We start from the raw sequence: 19,286 nt of genomic DNA on the forward strand, positions 1-19,286 counted from the left end.
GACAAAATTAAAGTGGCGCCACTTCACACACGTGCCTCCATTTTCACAGACATTACTAACATATGGTTTAGGTATCTGCTTTCGCTCGACACACAGTGTCAGTGAGATGCCTCCGCAGTTAAAGACACTTGCTGTCAATGTCTGGTTACTGTAGTTCAATCCCTAATGGTTGTTTTGAACACTTGTTTCACAGCCGATGGCATGGTTTGAGATGGTTATGAAGTCTTTATGAAGGAATTATGTCAGTGAGGGAGGGCTTGAGGGTTTATTGCCCCCCCGCCCCCCCCCCCGCTATTCTCACTCTGCTGTCTGAGCAGGGGCACAATGTGATCTCCCATTTCCTGCTTCTGTCACCACGTCATCCCTACTAGTGCTATCATGTCTTCTATGTCATGATGGATTTTATTCTTCTGCAACGACAGACTCCTTCTCCCTTAAGTTGTCCACGTTAGGGCATTTTATCACAGCCACAGAGAAGAAGCTAACAGATAAATGGTATCAGAAATGGGCCATTATTGTGAAAAACCCAAGCATGTAGTTTTAGACCTTTATTATATAAGAGGAGTGTGGAATATTTTGGACATCTGGGCTGGAAAAGCCACTGAATGCTGTAAACAGAGCTTAATAGGCCACTTTGATGGAGCCTTAGAAGGCAGCAGTAACAGAACCCGGTAGCAGCAACCCAGAGACACTGGTTTCCGCAAGGAACAAAGATTCTATCACAAATGCAATATTTTGGCAAAAGATCTGGCTGCATTTGGCTCATAGTCTGAGAATGTGAGATCAGATTTTAAAGTAATGGGCTAATTTCCTTGGCAGTAGAAATTTCAAGACAGCACAACATTTAGTGGGGGGGGGCATAATCATTACTGATTTCTACAAGGAAAAAGAACACGAGTTAGAAAGGGGGCAATGTACAGTCTGGAGAGGAAAGGGCGTTAGAAAGCTACGGTTACAGTCAAGGCAGGTGCTAAGAAAAGACTCTAATTGCTACATAGATTCTTGCCATGAAGGAGAAGCCTTCTGCTCTGCACAGAACAACAGGAAAGATACCCTGAGGAAGACCCCAGTATCAAAGGCTCCAAGTTTTTTTTTTTTTTTTTTTTTGGTTTTTCGAGACAGGGTTTCTCTGTAGGTTTGGTGCCCGTCCCGGAACTAGCTCTTGTAGACCAGGCTGGCCTCGAACTCCCAGAGATCCACCTGCCTCTGCCTCCCGAGTGCTTGGATTAAAGGCATGCGCCACCACCGCCCGGCAAGCTCCAAGTTTTTAAAGGAGAGAGAGGGATAGTTTTCTTGTTCTTGGAAGTGACTGTATATAGAACATTTTGACCACGTGTAGCCTACTGAAACCGCTACAACTGGGCTCCAAGGAGACCGGGGTCCCCCCCCCCCCCAAGCTGGAAGCAGAATTTGGCAGTGAGTCTAGTTTGGTGGCATAAAAGATGCACGTATGAGTGGATCAGGGGGTCTTCTTCCGGGAATTCCGAATACTGCTAATGGCAGGCAGGTGTGACTGTGCCAGGCTGGAGTACCTACAAAGAAGCCCTCTGAGGCCATTGCATGAAGCTGTGAGGGTGGAAGCAGGGTTACAGTATAGATTCCAAGACGTTGGAGATGTCAGGGCCATGAAATGTATTTCTTAGGAGGGCTGCACACTAGGCTTGAAAACAGCCAAAGAGGGTGGCATATATTGTAGACTGCAAGGTGGATGGAAGGATGGATCCATCTATACCCTCTGAAACTAAAGCCGCAGACACGAAACCACAGGATTTGGTGTTTGCCCTGCTGCAGTTCCTGCTCTGGTCTAACCTCAGCATGCTTGCATTCTTCCTTTTCAGAGTGGGTGTAGTGATATTTCATTTGTGTTTTAATAAATAAATAAAGCTTGCCTGAAGTTCAGAGACCAAAACAGCCACACTGGTCAGTCTTAAGACCGGTAGTGGTGACACACATCTTTAATCCCAGTAGCCACACTAGTTTGCCATAGAAATCTAACAGTAGTGGTACATGCCTTTAATCCTAACACTAGAGAGGAATGTAAAATGGGAGGTGACAATTCTCACACACAGTCTCATTCTGAGATTCCTGGAGGCACGGTCACCATTTTGGACTGAGATAGAGAGGTAAGAGCCAGTGGCTGGTTGTTTTGCTTTTCTGACCTTCAGGTTGAACATCAATTTCTGTCTCTGAGTTTTTATTAATTGTGCTACAAATGGGAATGTACCATTGTACAGTGAAAGCATATAATTTTTTTATTTTTTATTTATTATTTTTGTTTTTTGTTTTTTTTGAGACATGGGTTCTCTGTGTAACAGCCCTGGCTGTTATGGAACTAGCTCTTGTAGACCAGGCTGGTCTCAAACTCACAGAGTTCACTTGCCTCTCCCTCCTAAGTGCTGGGATTAAAGGCGTGTGCCACCACCAGCTGGTTGTAATTTATATTTTATTCAATAGTGGTTCACAGTCAAAAGACACTTCAATCTCGAGACTTCTGAACAGTGGAAGGACCCTTTAAGTCTGTGGGGACTTTAAAAGTTAGACTATATGTATTCTGTACTGTGACATGGCCATGAGTATATCGCTGTCATGGGTGAAACACTGTAATCTGAATATGAAATAAAACTTCTAAAAGAAAAAAAAACCCAAACACATACAAGACAGACGGATAGGACTAAGACGACGGGACACCTACATGAAGAGTTAACGACACTCAAGGGTTAAAGACAATCTTCAGGCTGGCAAGACACCTCAGTGAGTAAAGGTCACCATCAATCCTGATGCTGTGAATGCAGTCCTCAGGACCCCCACGGTAGGAGAGGCCAGCACCCTGTCCTGTTCCCCACGTTCACATGTGCCCCCACCATGCACACATATATTAAATAACTGCAATAAAAACTTCAAACATTTAGACTTCATGATGCTCATCCTAAAAATTAAGCTATTACTTTCTTATTAAATTATAAATAGGGGAAATCCAGAACCTATGAAGTAATAAATATTTTGAAGAGAAAGTAAGTTACTAGAAAAAAATAACCTCAATGAAAATTATAGGAGTCTATTAAAAGTCAAAACCTGAAAGTCATTTCAGTATCAATATTCTTGAACTGTTCATAAAATATTCTTCCTTCATTCTTATATTTTTTTCTTACAGACAACTTTTTACTTTTAATACAACACACAATTAAATTAAATGCAAAATGATGCTTTCAGAATCTTGAAAGTAATCTAACCACAACCATTTTTAGCATTTGTGATCAGTCTGGGACTGGTTCATCTTACTGAGAACCAAAGGAAAAATGAACAATATTGTATACTCCAAATTAATGCTAATAATACAAGATGTATAAGCTACCCAAGACATCCTCCTAGGATTTTATCTACCTAGACTTGGGAAAGGAAGACTCTTACTTACTTTAAATCTGCTTTGAATCTACTTCTTTACATTTTACAGCAGTAGCTGAAAGTATCAAGAGCGAGAGACGGAAATCTCCCTCCCTGTCAGCAGAGTCCTGCTGCAGCCCATACTGGCTACTCTTTCTTTCACCCATCTTAAGAGAGTAGGCCCGCTAAGTTAGAAACACCTCACTTTCTTTCTTCTAGGACGTCGGAAAACTAGTCGTTCTGAAAGCAATAAAAATCCAATACCAAAGTCTAGCCGTGCTTTATTTAGCAAACCAAAAGAAAAATCATGAGTAGAAACTGTTAGGTATAATCACTTAAAAACCGAACTCGTTTTGTTGAACGCCGAGTACCTGAAGTCGATGGCATTGAGCCCAAGCAGCATGCCAGCAAGCATATTTGCTTCTTCACCTAAGACAATGGCTCCATCTTCATAAAACCTCCTGGAAAAAATGCAGTGAATACATGCGGATTAAAAACAAACTCAGGTTTGGCCTGAAGAAATCACAGTCAAAAGTAACACAGGAAGAGCTCAATTTTGTTAAATGCATATTTTAAAAACTGACCACTGCAGTCTCAAAGATATTTAGAGCCTTCATAAAAATAACAAAGAACATTCAAACTCATTATCCTAAATAAAATCAATATTCCTAAATGTTTTTACACTCTCTCTCTGAAAAAGAATCTCTAAAGTAATAGCTCAATGGACCTTAGATGCCCAGAAATTTCCTGAATATAAAGTCATATAAATATCAAGTAAGAGGCAGTAAATTCAGGTTCAATTCTCGGTCTGTTTCCAAAACTGTGTAGACATTAGTTGTTTATGTGCAGGAAGAGTTTTTGTCTTTCTATAACTCTAAGCATTACTAACCAAGTTTACGACTTAGAAAGCATGGTGTTTGTAATCACACTAACACTGCTGTAAGACTGGAGCAGATGGTCATCATGATGTTGTATGTGAAAGAAACCACATTCTCTAACAAAACTGAATGTAATTCTGCCTCTGCTCATGCCTATAAGCCATCCTGTTCTGGCTAATGCTTGTTTAAAGTTTCTTTGGAAAATATTAAGGAATGTACCAGCTATTAAAGGTCAAGACAATTTGCTAAATTTCGTATTTATGAGTTGCTAAGCAGTAACTCAGTACTCTAAATTCTTTCTACTAAATCACACAACTTCTTTTAAAACAAAAATATTTAAAAAATTTTTAACCACGTTATAGTTCATAAGGAAGTTCTGATTAATAAAAAGCAAGAAGAGGAAAATGAGAGCCAACCATTCACTCTCTGACCGGTGTACACCTACAAACACGCCACCGGGAACAAGGCTGGAACAAAGGTTATCTGTGTCTCTGCACCTTCTGAGAATTGCTCTCACTGATTTACGTAAAAACTTCTAGTCTACCAAAGATTAATGATGTTTCTCTAAGTTCCATAAAAAGTGTTCCACAAAAGAGACATTTAGATAAGAACATGTATCTGATTTTGATCCCACTCCTGTCTTGTGTTTCATTAGAGACACGAGAAGAACTCTATTCCTAATGCTTCTTCTCTTAAAACAATTCCTAAAAGACTGACTATTCTAGCGAACTGTAACCATGCAATGAATTGTGTCTATCATGTTGGTAAGTACTAGCCACAAAGAAAAAACAACTCTTTAGCAGTTTTGTGTGAAGATACCAAGAGTGATGACTTGCAAATGATAGGGTCCAAAAACACCAAATGCTTTATGGTTTAATAACCATAAAATCAATCCACTCCAAAAGGGGCTGGTTACTCCGATGCCATTTGTGCTACCACTGTGCCAGTGTATTTCACAGGAAGGTCTCTCTTGTAGGTCACAGGGTTTTAAACTGGGTGAAATATAGCACCATCAACACTTATCAGTAGTAGCTACTGGTTCAGCACCAGCTCGGTATCTCTGTATCCAATGACATACAGAAGTTGCATCTTCAGCAACAGGGTCTTACCATCAGGTTATGAAGAGTAACCAAGAGCCTTGGCTATAACCTGTGATATAGAGTGGGGTGATCTATAGGATCCCTTTGACCAGCGATTCAACAAATGTAACACATTACCGGCACTGAGGTTTGACCTGGTGGTATAAGATTTCTACTTAGGTATTGTTTCCTCCATTATATGGCGACTACATGTAAGAGTCCTTTCATTTACGTGTACATTTTAGAAAGCTTCTACAGTAGTGGGTTTCCATATTTTTAAAAGTGCCTTTAGTGTCAGTCGTCCCTCCCCAGATCCCCCTCTCTACTCTTCTTTTCCACCCCATCCCAATTTAATCCTTCTAATCCAGTTTCCCAGATGAGAAGGAAGCCACACGACACTGCTAAAGGGGCCAGGAACTGAGATTAGAGAGGCCATGGGTGCAGGGGATAACCTAGTAATTTATTCTACTAAAGGAGCATGCCAATAAAATACCCATAGATCAGTACATCACTCAACTGTCATCAGGGAAGCTTCTTGTTGCAGTATTTGACAATTAACAAAGAGATCCACAATATACAGAATGAGAGACTAGCAAATTAAGTTTAAATGAGAAGTCTTTATCAAATGCCTCTCAAGGCTCGGGGATCTACGTGTAAGAGGAAGTGAAGAGATTATCAAGGAAACGGTGTCTTCCAGACACAAGACTGATAGACATGAACTCACAGAGATCATGAGGGTACACACAAGACCTGCACAGGTTCAACCTAGACAAAATGCCAGTACTGAGAAGGGTAAGTGGACACAAAGTCCACCCCTAACCAGAAGCAATTTGCAATGGATACCTGCTGGGAAAGGAAAGAAACAGTTTTCCTCAATGTGTCACTGGGTATATTAACAACAATCCAAGGCAGTCCCCAGGCCCAGGAGTGGTTGGACAACACAAAACAGAGTCCATTCTGTGTGTGTGTGTGCACTTACTTTTTGTTATTTTTTGATTTATTTACTTTCTCTTTTTCTTTTCTTTAGTTTGCTTATCTATTTCAATTTTATTTTGGTTGTTTTTCCTGTTTTTTTGGTTTTTGGTTATTGTTTTTGGGAGTGGGGCATGTGTGGGGGAGCAAACAAGAGGTTGAGTGGGCAGGGCGGTGGGGAGGATCTTGGAAGAACTTGCAGAGGGCAAAGAATATTGTCTAAAATGATTTCTAAGTAAACTGTTTTAAAGAACCATTAGATAAAATCCATAAAACTGCACAAATGGATGCATACTTCCAGGTATATAGGCTATATTGAAAGTTTTAGCACTTCCTAATGCTTCTAGAACATTTTATCCTTAAGTTTGTTAATATATAAGTTATTATATTGCTGTTTTAATTGTGTCTTCTTTCTCAGTATTACAGGATTGCATCCAGGGTCTTGCATATACTAAGATATTTCTCTTCTTGTGGGGCATACTCCAAGCAACTTTACTCTATTATGAAAGTGTATAGTGTCAAATAATAGAACCATCAACAATTCAAAGCAGCGTTGTTAAGTAGGCAGAGAAATACTCTAGAGGGTATCACTCTGCTGTATTTCACTGGATACACTGGTAGTAACTTTGGAATGAAATAATAAAAGAACAGGTACAAGGAACAGCGATCCATTGTATTTTCTCCATTTATGAAAGGAACCTAAGTATACAACGAAGACACCTGCACATCCCATCTATATTGCACTATCACAATAACCAAGATATGGGACCAGCCTAGATTTCCACCAACAGAGATGAAGAAAATTCTCTGTCCCCACACACAGTGTCCTAGTTAGCTTTAATTGTTAACTTGACATAACCTATAATCATCTGAAGTCTCATTGCAGTACTGCCTGAAACAGACTAGCCTATGACCACGTCTATGGGATCTGTGCTGGTTATTGACTGATGCAGGAGGGCCCTGCTTACTCTGGGTGTCATAATCTCTAGAGAAGTAGCACTGGGCTGTATGAGAAAGCCAGCTAATCATGAGCCTATGGTTGAGCAACCATCAAGCAGTGCTCCTCCAGGGGTTCTGTTTCAAGTTTCTCCTTGAGCTCTTGCCTCGACTTCCTTAAACAACAGAGTATGACTTGGAAGTAAGCCAAAGAGCCCCACCCCCCACTGCCTTTGGTCACACTGTTGATCACAGCAACAGAAAGAAAATTAGTACCATGGTTTTATTTGAACAAAATTATGTTCTTTTTTTAAAAAAAATGAGAGGAATTGAGGATTATTGTGCTAAGAAAGTCAGATTCAAACACTAAAATTTCTCTTTTATATACATATATATTTCTCTCATACATATGCATGTTCTTCATGTATGTATGTCTATATAGGAGAGACATGAAGCATAAAGGAGAATATTTGGAAGGGGGACATAAAACGGTAATCGAGAGGTGAACATGAGCAAAGTACAATGGCATACATGTATGGATGTGTCATTGCATACTAGAGCTATTGTTTTGTCCTCTAAATATTAATAAACTTCTAAAAGATAACAGAAACCATTACTTTTGCTAACTACCAACATACTTAAAGTCCATCATCATCTGTATATGAGAACCACAGACAGCAGAGGTGTTTTACAGAGCTGTGAACGCGTGAGCGGGTGCCCTTGCAGTGTTTTCCAGCAGTCAGGAAAGACAGTGCATTCTCAGCATCATTCACCACAGCAGAGATCTCAGCGCAAAGTTATCAAAATAGCACACAAAGATCTCGCTCACAGGTGAGCAGGCCAACACCATTCTAATTTACAATAATACCCAGTTGGTGTGGCCTCCTGCACTACCCGAGACATGGGTCTTAGGGTAATCTGAGAGGATTTCTTTATAGTACACCCTGTCACCACGTGGACGCATTCTTTTATCCCTTCCACAATTTCAACATCATAGTCTTTTTAATTTGTATTTCTTGAGACTTCCTATCATTTGTAAAGTCCCCTAGAATGGAATCCACATTTTTACAAAAATGTTGAAAAAAAAGCTGGATTTGTCTGGTAAGCCAGGCTCAGTCATTAACACGCCATGTTATAAGGTCTGTGGCCATCCTTACCATGAAATCTTTTCATTCCGACAGGAGAATCTACCCATGTATCCTTTTCCTCAGGTGGGCCAAAGTGTCTCTCGGTGTTGCCACCACCTCTGTTTCCTGGTGCTGTTTGTGTCCGCTCTGCTGTATTTGTTTTCCCTGAAACAGTTTTTTTTTTTTTCTTGCTGTAGTCCAGACCTGGTCTTTCCTGAACAGCCCCTGTGACTTCCCCTTCTGCATACTGTCCTGATGAGTCAGTTTCTGCAGACCGGTGGCTACATATTTGCAGACTCTACCCACCCATCCATGTTTTTATCTAACCATTGTGATGTAAAACACATTTTGCTTGATTTTTGTAATATGCTTGCAAAAAGCATATTTGCGCACTTTATAAAGCACAGGCCAAGGAGAGCACAGCACTCACTGTCTCTTCTGAAGCTTGGGTGCAGGTCACACTCACCTAACTGACTCCCTCCTCTGCGTCCTGCTACTCCTTAGTACTGGTCCTTACTCTCTACCACCTTCTTTTCAGTGGTTCTAGATAATTCAATTCTATGGAACATTAACGAATAATAATTATGTTACAATAATTATAACAATAAGTAATTAAATTACTCAGAAAAAGACTCTATTTAACTTAATGGGAATATTCTAATAGCCTTTTATTTTCTTATAAGAAATATTTTTAAAGATTTATTTATTTTTATTTTATATGTATGAGTATTTTCTTAGATGTATGTATGTGGACATCTTGTGTGCCTTAGGTCCTTGGAGGCCAGAAGAAGCCATCAGATCCCGTGGAACTAAAGTTACAGATAGGTGTGAGCCACCATGCAAGTGTTAGGTCCTCTGGAAGAACAACCTCTTAACCACTGAACCATCTCTCCAGCCCTGACGAGTCTTTTTTTTTTTTTTTAAATCCCCATCTTGAGCCAATTGTAGCTTGAAATTACAGTTTAAAGTCAAAAGAAATATTCTACTTGTTTCCTATTGTCAACACTGTACTATGGGCTGCTGAAGAAACCAAGACAAAAAATTAACTGGTTTTAGAGAACTGTTTATGAGAGTCAGGGGTCTCTTATATTCATATTTATATAATTTACTTTAATGAAATGGGATTTAGATCTACTAATTAATAAATGAGCCAAGTTTTTAAGCTAATGATTTTTTAAGATGCAAGTTATTCTTGTCAAACCATTATTCAACCCAACATCTCACTGGCCTGACAATATAATCCAACAGTGTAGAGGACAAATACAAGAGAAAGATTCCGTAGGAGGCTGCCTGTCATGGTTTCAACTGTTTCTGCATGAAGATACATTTCAGAAATGTACCTCTAAGCCTGAGGTAATACAGCAAAACCACAGTACGCTGAACTAATCTGAGGAAATTATGCCTTTATCATTAGTTAAAGACGTTTGTTATTTGTACATGGAAGAGGTAGAAGGAAATTAACCTTCACCCTAACAAGGCTTCTAGCATCGCTTTCCAAGATTTCAAGAGAACACTGTCTCACAGAAAAGCTGCAACAGAAAAACCTTGTTAAGTATGCAGTAGAACAGCCGAGTATAAAGCTTGAGACAGCGAACCCGAGAGGAGCAAGCATACACTAAGAAAACACTCCTTTGTTAACAATATTTTTTGTTCTAAAGAAAATATTTTTTGAGAACACTAACAAAAACAGTACACTGAATTCCAAGAAGATAAATATTTAAAGTACTGAGGTAAAAATACATAAAACTTCCACACAAATAAGAGTATATCATTGGGTACTGTGCAACATTTTAGATGCAAGAAAAATTTTAAAAGCCAATCTTTATATTATGGTGAGTTGTATTTTTATTAGATGCATTCCTTCTAGTCACTTATTGCTGGGAGCCGATTCGAGTGGCTGCCATTACAAGATGGCGCTTGGCCCCGGCCTCACTTGGTGAACAACTCCATATTAGGCAACGCAGTGGAACCGTGCCTCTCGCATGCGCAGTGGCAATGACGTGCTTAGGGCCAATCCCGTGGCCAGGAGCATCGGCAGGCGCGCATCGGCCAATGCACGACTAGTTCCCTTACCCCCTATATAATAGCAGCTGGGGGGGGGGGGGGCTTCTGCTCTCCCTTCAACCAAGAGGCTCCAATAAAGTGTGATTTACATAAGAATCCTCGACTCGTGGTCATCCTTCCCTGCTGGTCAGGGAGTGCACCGCAACTTATGTGTCGGCTAAGAAGGTGCTAGTGACTAGCAGTGTGTAGCATATTTATACTTTTATTCATCACACACGTTAGCTGTAATTAAAATAAGTCCCTATAATCCTTCTGAGTATTCATTCTGTAAGCCTCGTTAAGGCCTTTCGGGTAGGCGGACCATAAATAACCTGTGGGTGGGACTGAAATAGCTAGCCCAGTACAGTATCATGCTTCAAATTTGCCTTTTGTAAAGGTAAGTTTTACCCTGAAAGTACATTATTAAAATATGAGGGAACTTATAAGCTGCAGAAACTTAGTTACTGACTTTCTTCTTTCCTGTTTCCAGTTTAATCTGTATACAAGGAATTGTAAGGAACACAGTCTTCCCTTGTGGTAGATAAAGATCACATTATAAATAAGCAATATACTTTGCTTGAGTTAAAATGAATGTGAAACAGGGACACAATAAAAATCTACAAAGGTCTTAAGAATGTGAGATTCATATTTATTTTTCCAATGACTAACAAGTCCTTCTATGTGACAAGGACGATGCTGCCTACTGCATTTATACTGGTGAACAAGCCAGACACAGCCCCTCTCTCTGGAGCATATCAAAGTCCCAGGGAATTGAGAGGCAAGAAACAAAGGAAAAAAGACCATATGGATGGTGGTAAATACTTAAAGGTAAGTAACCAGTTTGTTGAGAGAAAGATGAGATTATACTTTTAGAGTCATTGAAGAATGAAACACTCAAGTGTTTAATTTGAAACATTGGCCTACATAAGTCTAACTAGAGAAATTTTTGTAGGCTGTGAGACATTTACAATAATAGTGAACTATATTGATAGAACATATTTTATTCATGTTGATTTCTTTAATTTTGCTACTATATTGTTGTGGAATATTTATGTAAAGATGCATTTCACTTGTTTATGTTATGAATATTACTTTAACTATGTAAAGGTGTGTTGCTTTTGTTTGCACTGCACTTGTTTAACTATGGAAAGATGTGTTGCTGTTTCACCTTATCTGCCTAAGGCATCTGATTGGTCAAATAAAGTTGAACAGCCATAGCTAGCTAGTAGAGAGAAAAGGTGGGGCTGGAAGGCAGAGGGAGTAGGCAGAAGAGAGAGAGGAAAACAAGGGAGAGAGGGGGTTGCCTAGGACCAGTCAGCCAGGCAACTGCCAGACAGACAAAGAGTAGGACACACATAAAGAAAGAAAGGTAAAAAGCCCCAAATAGATAAACAGAAACAGGCTAATTTAAGTTATAATTTAAGTTATAAGATCTAGTGAGACAAGTGTAAGAGAAGCCTTCATAATTGATAACAGGGCTCTGTATCTTGATTTGGGAGCTGCTGGGAGCCTAAGAGAAAGACTGCTTCACTATATATATATATATATATCCTCCAGAGAAGTCAAGTGTAAGAGAAGCCTTCATAATTGATAACAGGTCTCTGTATCTTGATTTGGGAGCTGCTGGGAGCCTAAGAGAAAGACTGCTTCACTATATATATATATATATATATCCTCCAGAGAAGTCAAGTGTAAGAGAAGCCTTCATAATTGATAACAGGTCTCTGTATCTTGATTTGGGAGCTGCTGGGAGCCTAAGAGAAAGACTGCTTCACTATATATATATATATATCCTCCAGAGAAGTCAAGCAACTCATTACAAGTCCCCCAGCCAGGCAGCAGTTAAAGGAAAAAAAAAAAAAAAAAAAAAAAAACACGCTAGCTCTATTGATAAGCAGTCATTTAAATGTTCTACAGAAAAACTGACAAGGTTTCTTACTTTTAAGATAGGTCAGCGGGCTCTCTTTACCCTCTAAGACTCTTGGAGGGTAAAGAGAGCGATTTCAAATAAGTTAAAGATAGGATCAACCAGACTCGCTAATAAGCATGGAACAAAGGAAAAATCAAATGTGAATTTTACACTTCCAACATATTTAACTATCTGTACATAGAGAAATTATTTTATAACAATTAACAATATTATTAGAAGGGGAACACATATATGAACTATTTATCTAGAAATTTAAATGTGGACTCAGGATGATATAAATGATATTTAGAGTCAAGAAAGGGAATAAAGTTCCTGAAAAAAACATAAATAGAGGAAAAATAAAAGATCATGCAAGACTGAGCCCAGAGAACAGTAGCATCTAGGATTTTTGAAGAAGAAAGCAAGATAGAACACACTGGAAAAGAGCCATTACAGAGTGTTTAGCCTTTCCACAATGCATACTTATTTCAATATAATATCCTGTACATCCAATTTAAGTAAAATTGTCAAAAAGAATTCTAGAACACAGGTCATATCACTTCATAATATTTTCATAATTTATAAACGCCTGTTATTTTTCATACCCACATGACTTCATTAAACTTTTTAAAAACTGTATACAAATTAACCCATTTAAAGTACATTTACAACACAGTTTAACTGGTTTTACAATTACCAGCTCCATTCTTTGTAACACATTTTCATAACTCCATCACAGGAAACAACGTACCTGAATAGGTTACTTTTCTCCTTGCTGTGACCAAATGCTTCACAAGCAACCAAAGGGAGGATCTGGGCTCATGATCTGGCAATACAGTCTATCACTGTGGCGAAGGCACGGTGGCAGCAGTGTGAGGCCCTATAAGTCTTAGGGCACCCACATTCAGGAAGCAGAGAAACATGGAGCTGGTATACTGCTCTTTGTCCCTCTTTTCAGTTCAGGACCCCAGAATGGTGCTGCTCACGCTTGGCTTATACCTTTCCTCTCAGTTAAATTTTCTGAAAATATCCTCACAGACACCCTTAGAAGTGTTTCCAAGGTGATTATAAATCCAGTCAAATCGACAGTGAAGATCAACTATCACAGTGCCTGTCTTAGTCTGGTTTTAATTACTGTGGTAGATAATCAACATGTCCAAGAGTAACTTGGAGAGGAATGGGTTTCTTTGGTTTACATATGCCAGGTCACATTTCTGAGGGAAACCAAGACAGGACCCTGGGGGCAGGAACTGGCACAGAAGCCATGGAAGCGTGTTGCTTAGCAGCTTTCTTCCCCTGGCTGGCTGAGTTAACTTTTTTATACACCCAAGGATTACCTGCTCAGGGATGGCATTGCCCACAGTGAGCCAGGTCTTCTCGTACCAACCACTAATCAGGAAAATGACCCACAGATCTGCCTACGCGCCAGTGTGACGGAAGAATGTTTTTCCCTCTTCCCAGAAGACCCTACTTGTGTCCACTTGACACAGCACCTACCAGCTGTTATCACGCATTTCCCTCCAACTCTTATGCCAACAATTCTTCCAATCCCAGTTGATAAACCCTCACCTTACTCCTGGTCCTACATATATATTTAGCTGTCCTGGACATTCCAATTAAGGAAATTACATACTATCTGGCCTTCTGTGAATGGCTTCTTTGGCTTTGCATGTTGCCAAGGTTTATCTTTATGTAATATGTTTCAGTACTCTAAACATTTTTATAGGTGAATGAATGGATACAATATATTTTGTTTCTTTATCATGCGATGGACATTTGGGGTGTTTCTTCTTTCAGCTATTATAAATAATGCTGCTATAAACAGATGTCCACTTTTATAACTATGTCATCAATTTTATATACATGCATTGACATATATATATCACTCACATCCATACACACCACCCACAGGTGTCAGATGACAGCTCTAATAGTAATATTAAAATTTTTGAGGAACTGCCAACTGTTTTCAAAGTGGATATGCCATTTTAATTTTTAAACAATGTATTGGGGATCCGAATTTTCCAAATTCTCATCAACATTTATTTTCATGCAATTTTCTGTATACATACATCTCACTTTATATCAGATAGTGTATCATTATACTTCAGATTTGTATTCTTGGTAGCTAATGATGCCCAGCTTCGCACTAACCACTTCTTGCTGCTATAACCAAATAACTTGTAAGAAGCAATTTAAGAGAGGTGCTTACATTAAAAAAAAAAAACTCACATTTTGAGGCTATAACCCACCATAGAGGAGTAGGCACGTAGAGTTCCTTCCCCGGGGAGGTGTTGCGGGAGGTCCTTCCGCTCCTCCAGCCAATAGCCGCTGAGATACCAGCCCATTGGGGCGTGGTCTCTTTCCCTTTAAAAAAAGCAGCTACTTCCCTCCTCGCTCTCTTTACTTCCTGCTCTGGTTCTGGCGACTAGACTTCTTTCTAATTGCGCAGAGGGCTGTTGTCTGGGACGGTGATCTGTAAATTTATTCCCCTTTAAATAAATACCACCCTATTAATCACAATTCCAAACTGGTGTGGGATTGTTTATGACTTGCGCCTTCAGGGTGGCATCATAAGGCTGTCCTCACATTTTAGCAGATTCAGAAACACAGAAGGGGCTTCTCATCTGGCTTTCTCACGTCCGCGTTTCTATCCAGTCTGGGACAGCACCAATAGTGTGGTGTCACCAGCACTCACAGATCATCTCCACGGTGACATTTCTCTAGAAACCTCCTTAAAGGTATGTCCAGAGATCCAAGTTCTGTCAAGCTGACAATGAAAATGATCCATGCAGGTTTCATTCTGCTATTTAAAAAATTGTATATCGCCATCAGATAAAAATTTGTTTATTTTTATTAATGTGTGGCAAAAGTTCTTTATATATTTTAGATGATGCTCTTTATCAGAATGTGATTTCCTAGTCTATGTTCTTCTCTTTACTCTCTAGATGGTGTCCATTGAAGGACCAACTTATAAATATTGATGTCCAATTTATCTTTTTCTGTCTTTGTACATAGGATAGCACATCAAGGAAATAGTGAACTAATCAAAGATCTAAACCTATGTTTTCTTTCAATAATAATATTTATTTTTTTCATCTTAATATAGGAGCTTTCCTCACCTATGAAGAACATCCCAAAATATTCCACTGAATGTCTGAAACCATCGATAACACCAAAATCTGTACTGACAGTCAATATGTGAGTTTGGCTTCCAATTTTTTTTTTAACCTAACACTACTGAGAAAACTGAGAATTCAACAACAATGGGCTTCAGATGTTGAAATGTTATCTTTGCCAAGGTGGGAGCTGGTCAGTAGCAGGGAGCTAGAGCACCCAGTTAGCCATGCCATCACACTTAGTCTCTATAAACAGACCTGCTGTAACGGTTGAGAACACCGAGATGCAACAGGCTAAGTTCTGATGCTGGCAGGCTGGTGTACTACACGTGGTTCTGAGTGATGGCATCTCAGCACACTGTGAGCTTCCCCAGACAGAAGCCAGCAGGAGGCCAGGAGCAGCTGTATACTCACACTGTGGTCAAGTTTAACTTATAAACAACTTCAGTAAGAGACCAACAGTAACACTAGATTAAAGAGGGTGTTAATAACCTGTAAGACAAGTTAAATAAAATATTCTATTACTTCCATAATTCCCAGGCAATGAGTAACAGAAACAGTAAGCAAATTCACAGATATTGAAGAACAACTTTAATGTAAACACTTATCACTATTTATAGATTCTAAAACTTTTTCTTGGTTCTTGAGAAATTCAGCAACTTATCACTATTTTATCTACTTTCCTAAAATTAAGAAACTTTATCTATCTTTAAGGATTGTTTGGGAATTTACAGTTTTATTTTACACTGTAATTCCTCCCTTATTTAGTCCAAATATTGTAAAAACTGACATTTCTTTATAACATAACTTACAGCTATAAAGTAAATGCTGAAGCAGCTAAATGTGGGTTTCCATAAAGCTAATTTTATCTTTCTATTTTCCAAATTTATTTTTGGCATTATTTATTACTTAAAATCACCAAAATATTTTCAATATTGATTCAAATATGACATTTATAAAACTTAGTTTATTGTTTCTAATTACTATTAGTTTCTGGGTAGGCAGAAATTAACTTTGAACAAATTAATTCAGTTTTAAAGTAAAGTAACTTTTCACTTGAGGTTTTTTTTTTTTTCCCAAGGATGCTACCAAAGCCAATTTTCCTCTTTTAAAAACAAATCTTAGATTCTACTCTATCACTTCCCAATTCTGGCCGCCTATCAGTAACACCCAAATTCCTACATCGCAAAACACTTCAAGTTTTTATTTTCACTTTTTTTCCAGTTGCCCCTCAAGACACTTTTCACCCCAGCAAGAAGTTCACACGGAATTCTTTAATACTTTGAAGGTAGTGGTGTTCTCCAAGAATGTGCCCTGCAGCTCCCCACCCTTCCTCCACCCACAAAGATCCTTGGATGGTCACAGCTTAGGGCTTCAAAGTTGCCTGCCTTAGCTCCTCCCCTTGCCCTGGGATAAACACATTGCCACTATTTTTAAGACTATCATTTCTCTTTGTCTGTGAAGCCAGACAGAAGAAGAAGAAATCCACTTGCTCCAGATACTCCCATCCTCAGAGGCTTCATTTCTCCTTCTATAAGCACTCACATCAAGAAGCAGCCAAGTAAAAGGTAATGTACAATTATTCTCTCCAGTACTTTCCTTATGTTTGACAAAGTCACTCTTCCAAATGTGTTTGTGGGTCAAGATTTACATTCAAAATAATTTATAATAATAAGTTTACTTGGTTTTATTTCAGTAAAAATCATAACATTAAGTAGTGAAAAGAAAAATGTTCTGGGTTTTCTCATTTATTAGGAAGAGAACTCTGAAATATCTTTGTGCTTACTTTCCTTCTTGTGAATTATGAAGTCACTGTATTTACATGCTAGCACCTTGATTAGGGCAGATATGTTTGTGTATACATACGTGCATATAATAAGCAAGTCACGTTTCTGTTTTGAACAGAATGTTTGTATATTTTTACAAGGCTTTTTATTTCAGAGACTTTCGTGCTTAGAGCTGAATCATTTCCTTTGCATCAGAGTACAGATAGGTGTAAGACAAGGCTAAAACGGTTCCCTTTAATATTTAAACTACTTGTGCCAAAAACAATCTATTCAAAAGTTATTTCTACCACACCCAATTATTTCAACTAAGAAAAAGGACTAACAACTTAAGAGAGATGTTTTAGTGTTTAGTTAGAAAAGATGAAATATTATAATTACATAAGAGATAATCATTGTATAGGTTTAGTTTTAATTTAGGATTTTTGGTTTAGCATATTAGATTCTGAGACCATGCTCTAGTTTTTTTCAAAGCATTTGTGCCCTCAATATCTCTTTTCATAATTAAGTTTGTCTCCTTGTGATATCATCTAAATATTTCATTTTGTCAGGTTCACTTCAAAGGTATTAACTTATCATCTAAATATCTCTCCATCTTTAAATAGACGCCAAGAGTATTAAGTTGCTAAAAATATCCTCAATATTTATCTTATTTATCATATTTATCTTATGAAAACACTTTCATAATTAAAGTCTTTTTCCTGATCAAATTTATTATCATTATAATTGTGTCTGGAAAAATTAAAAGCTTACTGTTTTATTTATTACCTACAAAAATGAAGAAGTCTTCTCAGTAGAGCTCCGTATCAATTATCTAGCTAAGAGAACACCATAGCAAATGCCAAAGTTTTCTGAAAATCTACAATGTTAAGCACTACACCATGGAAACTGGGTGCCAGATTCAGGAGTTCTTTGTACCTAATTGTTTAGTTATCAAACTGATTTGCAGCTGTCATTTGCCATCTTTTCAGAAGTAAGATGGGGTTAAATAAGTACAGTCACTCAGAAGTACTAAGGCAGCCGCGCTAGCAGAACTTTCTGCGAGAGGGGAAAAATGCTCTACAACTTGCTGTATATGAAGTACCAGAAATGTGTTATGGCAACTAAACAGCTAAATTTGGAATTTTATATAATCCTAATTAATTTAATCTTATATAGCATCTTGTGCCTGTGGTGCTATACAGTTTATGTCTAAGGTAATGAAATTACTAAATGTTTTCATTTACAAACACTTCTGACATGGAGGGAAGTAGTGTTATCAACAGCAACAAATGTAGATCACCAGACAAAACTAAACATTCATGACTGATGTCCTACTATGAACCTCTTCACCACCAACTAAAACGCAGTAAGGTCTTCATTTTTACAGAGCACACAGCAGGCCATCCCTTAAATCTATGTAACCTTAGAAAATAATATCTACAAAGAGTACACCGAAAAAACAACAAAGCCACCAATAATTCTGCACATGAGCGAAAGAACTAAATGATCTATCTATTTATAGTCCTCCCCAGCAAAGAAATACGGAAGCATTACCCTGGAGAAAGAGACAGATACCTAAGAATGAAGGAGAACCTCCTTCAAATGTGCCACAGAAAAGCCCATAGGAGCACTGAAAGACTGACAGTCAGAATGGCTCAAAGAAAAGACACTGAGGCACCATGAGTCCCTTTCACACAAATCAGCGAGTCAAATGCACATTCAGGTAACAAATCACACTTTTCTAAGAGGACAGGAGATTTATCTGAGCAGTAAGAAAAATGGATGACCTGAAAGTTGAGAACTTCAGACTACCTCTTCATTCTGATTTTTCAAGTCATAAACATTAGAAAGTTGAAAGGACTGTTAGACCTGGTTGTTTTGAAGTCTCTCAAAGCTGTAGAGATGTATTCAGACAAATGCTTTTCCATGAGTGCTACTCTGATCCAGGCTCTACCCTACGAGGAACAAGAAAGGATCAAATAAGAAACTTAAAGAATACTTTCTATACACTGTCAAATATATGCATATTAACAATATAGAACACATAATTCAAAATCAAGAATGACTAAGATAAAA

General features: G+C 38.4%; 2 protein-coding genes across 4 annotated transcripts in view; one reads left to right on the forward strand and one right to left on the reverse strand.

Moving 5' to 3' along the window:
• Rundc3b (RUN domain containing 3B) overlaps positions 1 to 19,286 on the reverse strand; it is a 159,759-nt gene that overhangs the window by 88,625 nt on the left and 51,848 nt on the right. For all 3 annotated transcript variants that reach the window (XM_057758775.1, XM_057758776.1, XM_057758774.1), the window contains exons 4-5: positions 19,080 to 19,165; positions 3,753 to 3,842 (exon numbers count right to left, since the gene is read on the reverse strand). In XM_057758775.1, coding sequence (XP_057614758.1) covers positions 3,753 to 3,842; positions 19,080 to 19,165 — 176 coding nt within the window. The remainder of the gene's footprint in view (positions 1 to 3,752; positions 3,843 to 19,079; positions 19,166 to 19,286) is intronic.
• The window catches only part of Abcb1 (ATP binding cassette subfamily B member 1), a 164,083-nt gene continuing 161,672 nt past the window's right edge, over positions 16,876 to 19,286 (forward strand). Inside the window, exon 1 of the mRNA XM_057758772.1 lies at positions 16,876 to 17,012. The gene's annotated coding sequence lies outside the window, so the exon portion shown is untranslated. The remainder of the gene's footprint in view (positions 17,013 to 19,286) is intronic.

This window comes from Chionomys nivalis, chromosome 26 (assembly GCF_950005125.1).
Source record: "Chionomys nivalis chromosome 26, mChiNiv1.1, whole genome shotgun sequence".
Classification (NCBI taxonomy): domain Eukaryota; kingdom Metazoa; phylum Chordata; class Mammalia; order Rodentia; family Cricetidae; genus Chionomys; species Chionomys nivalis.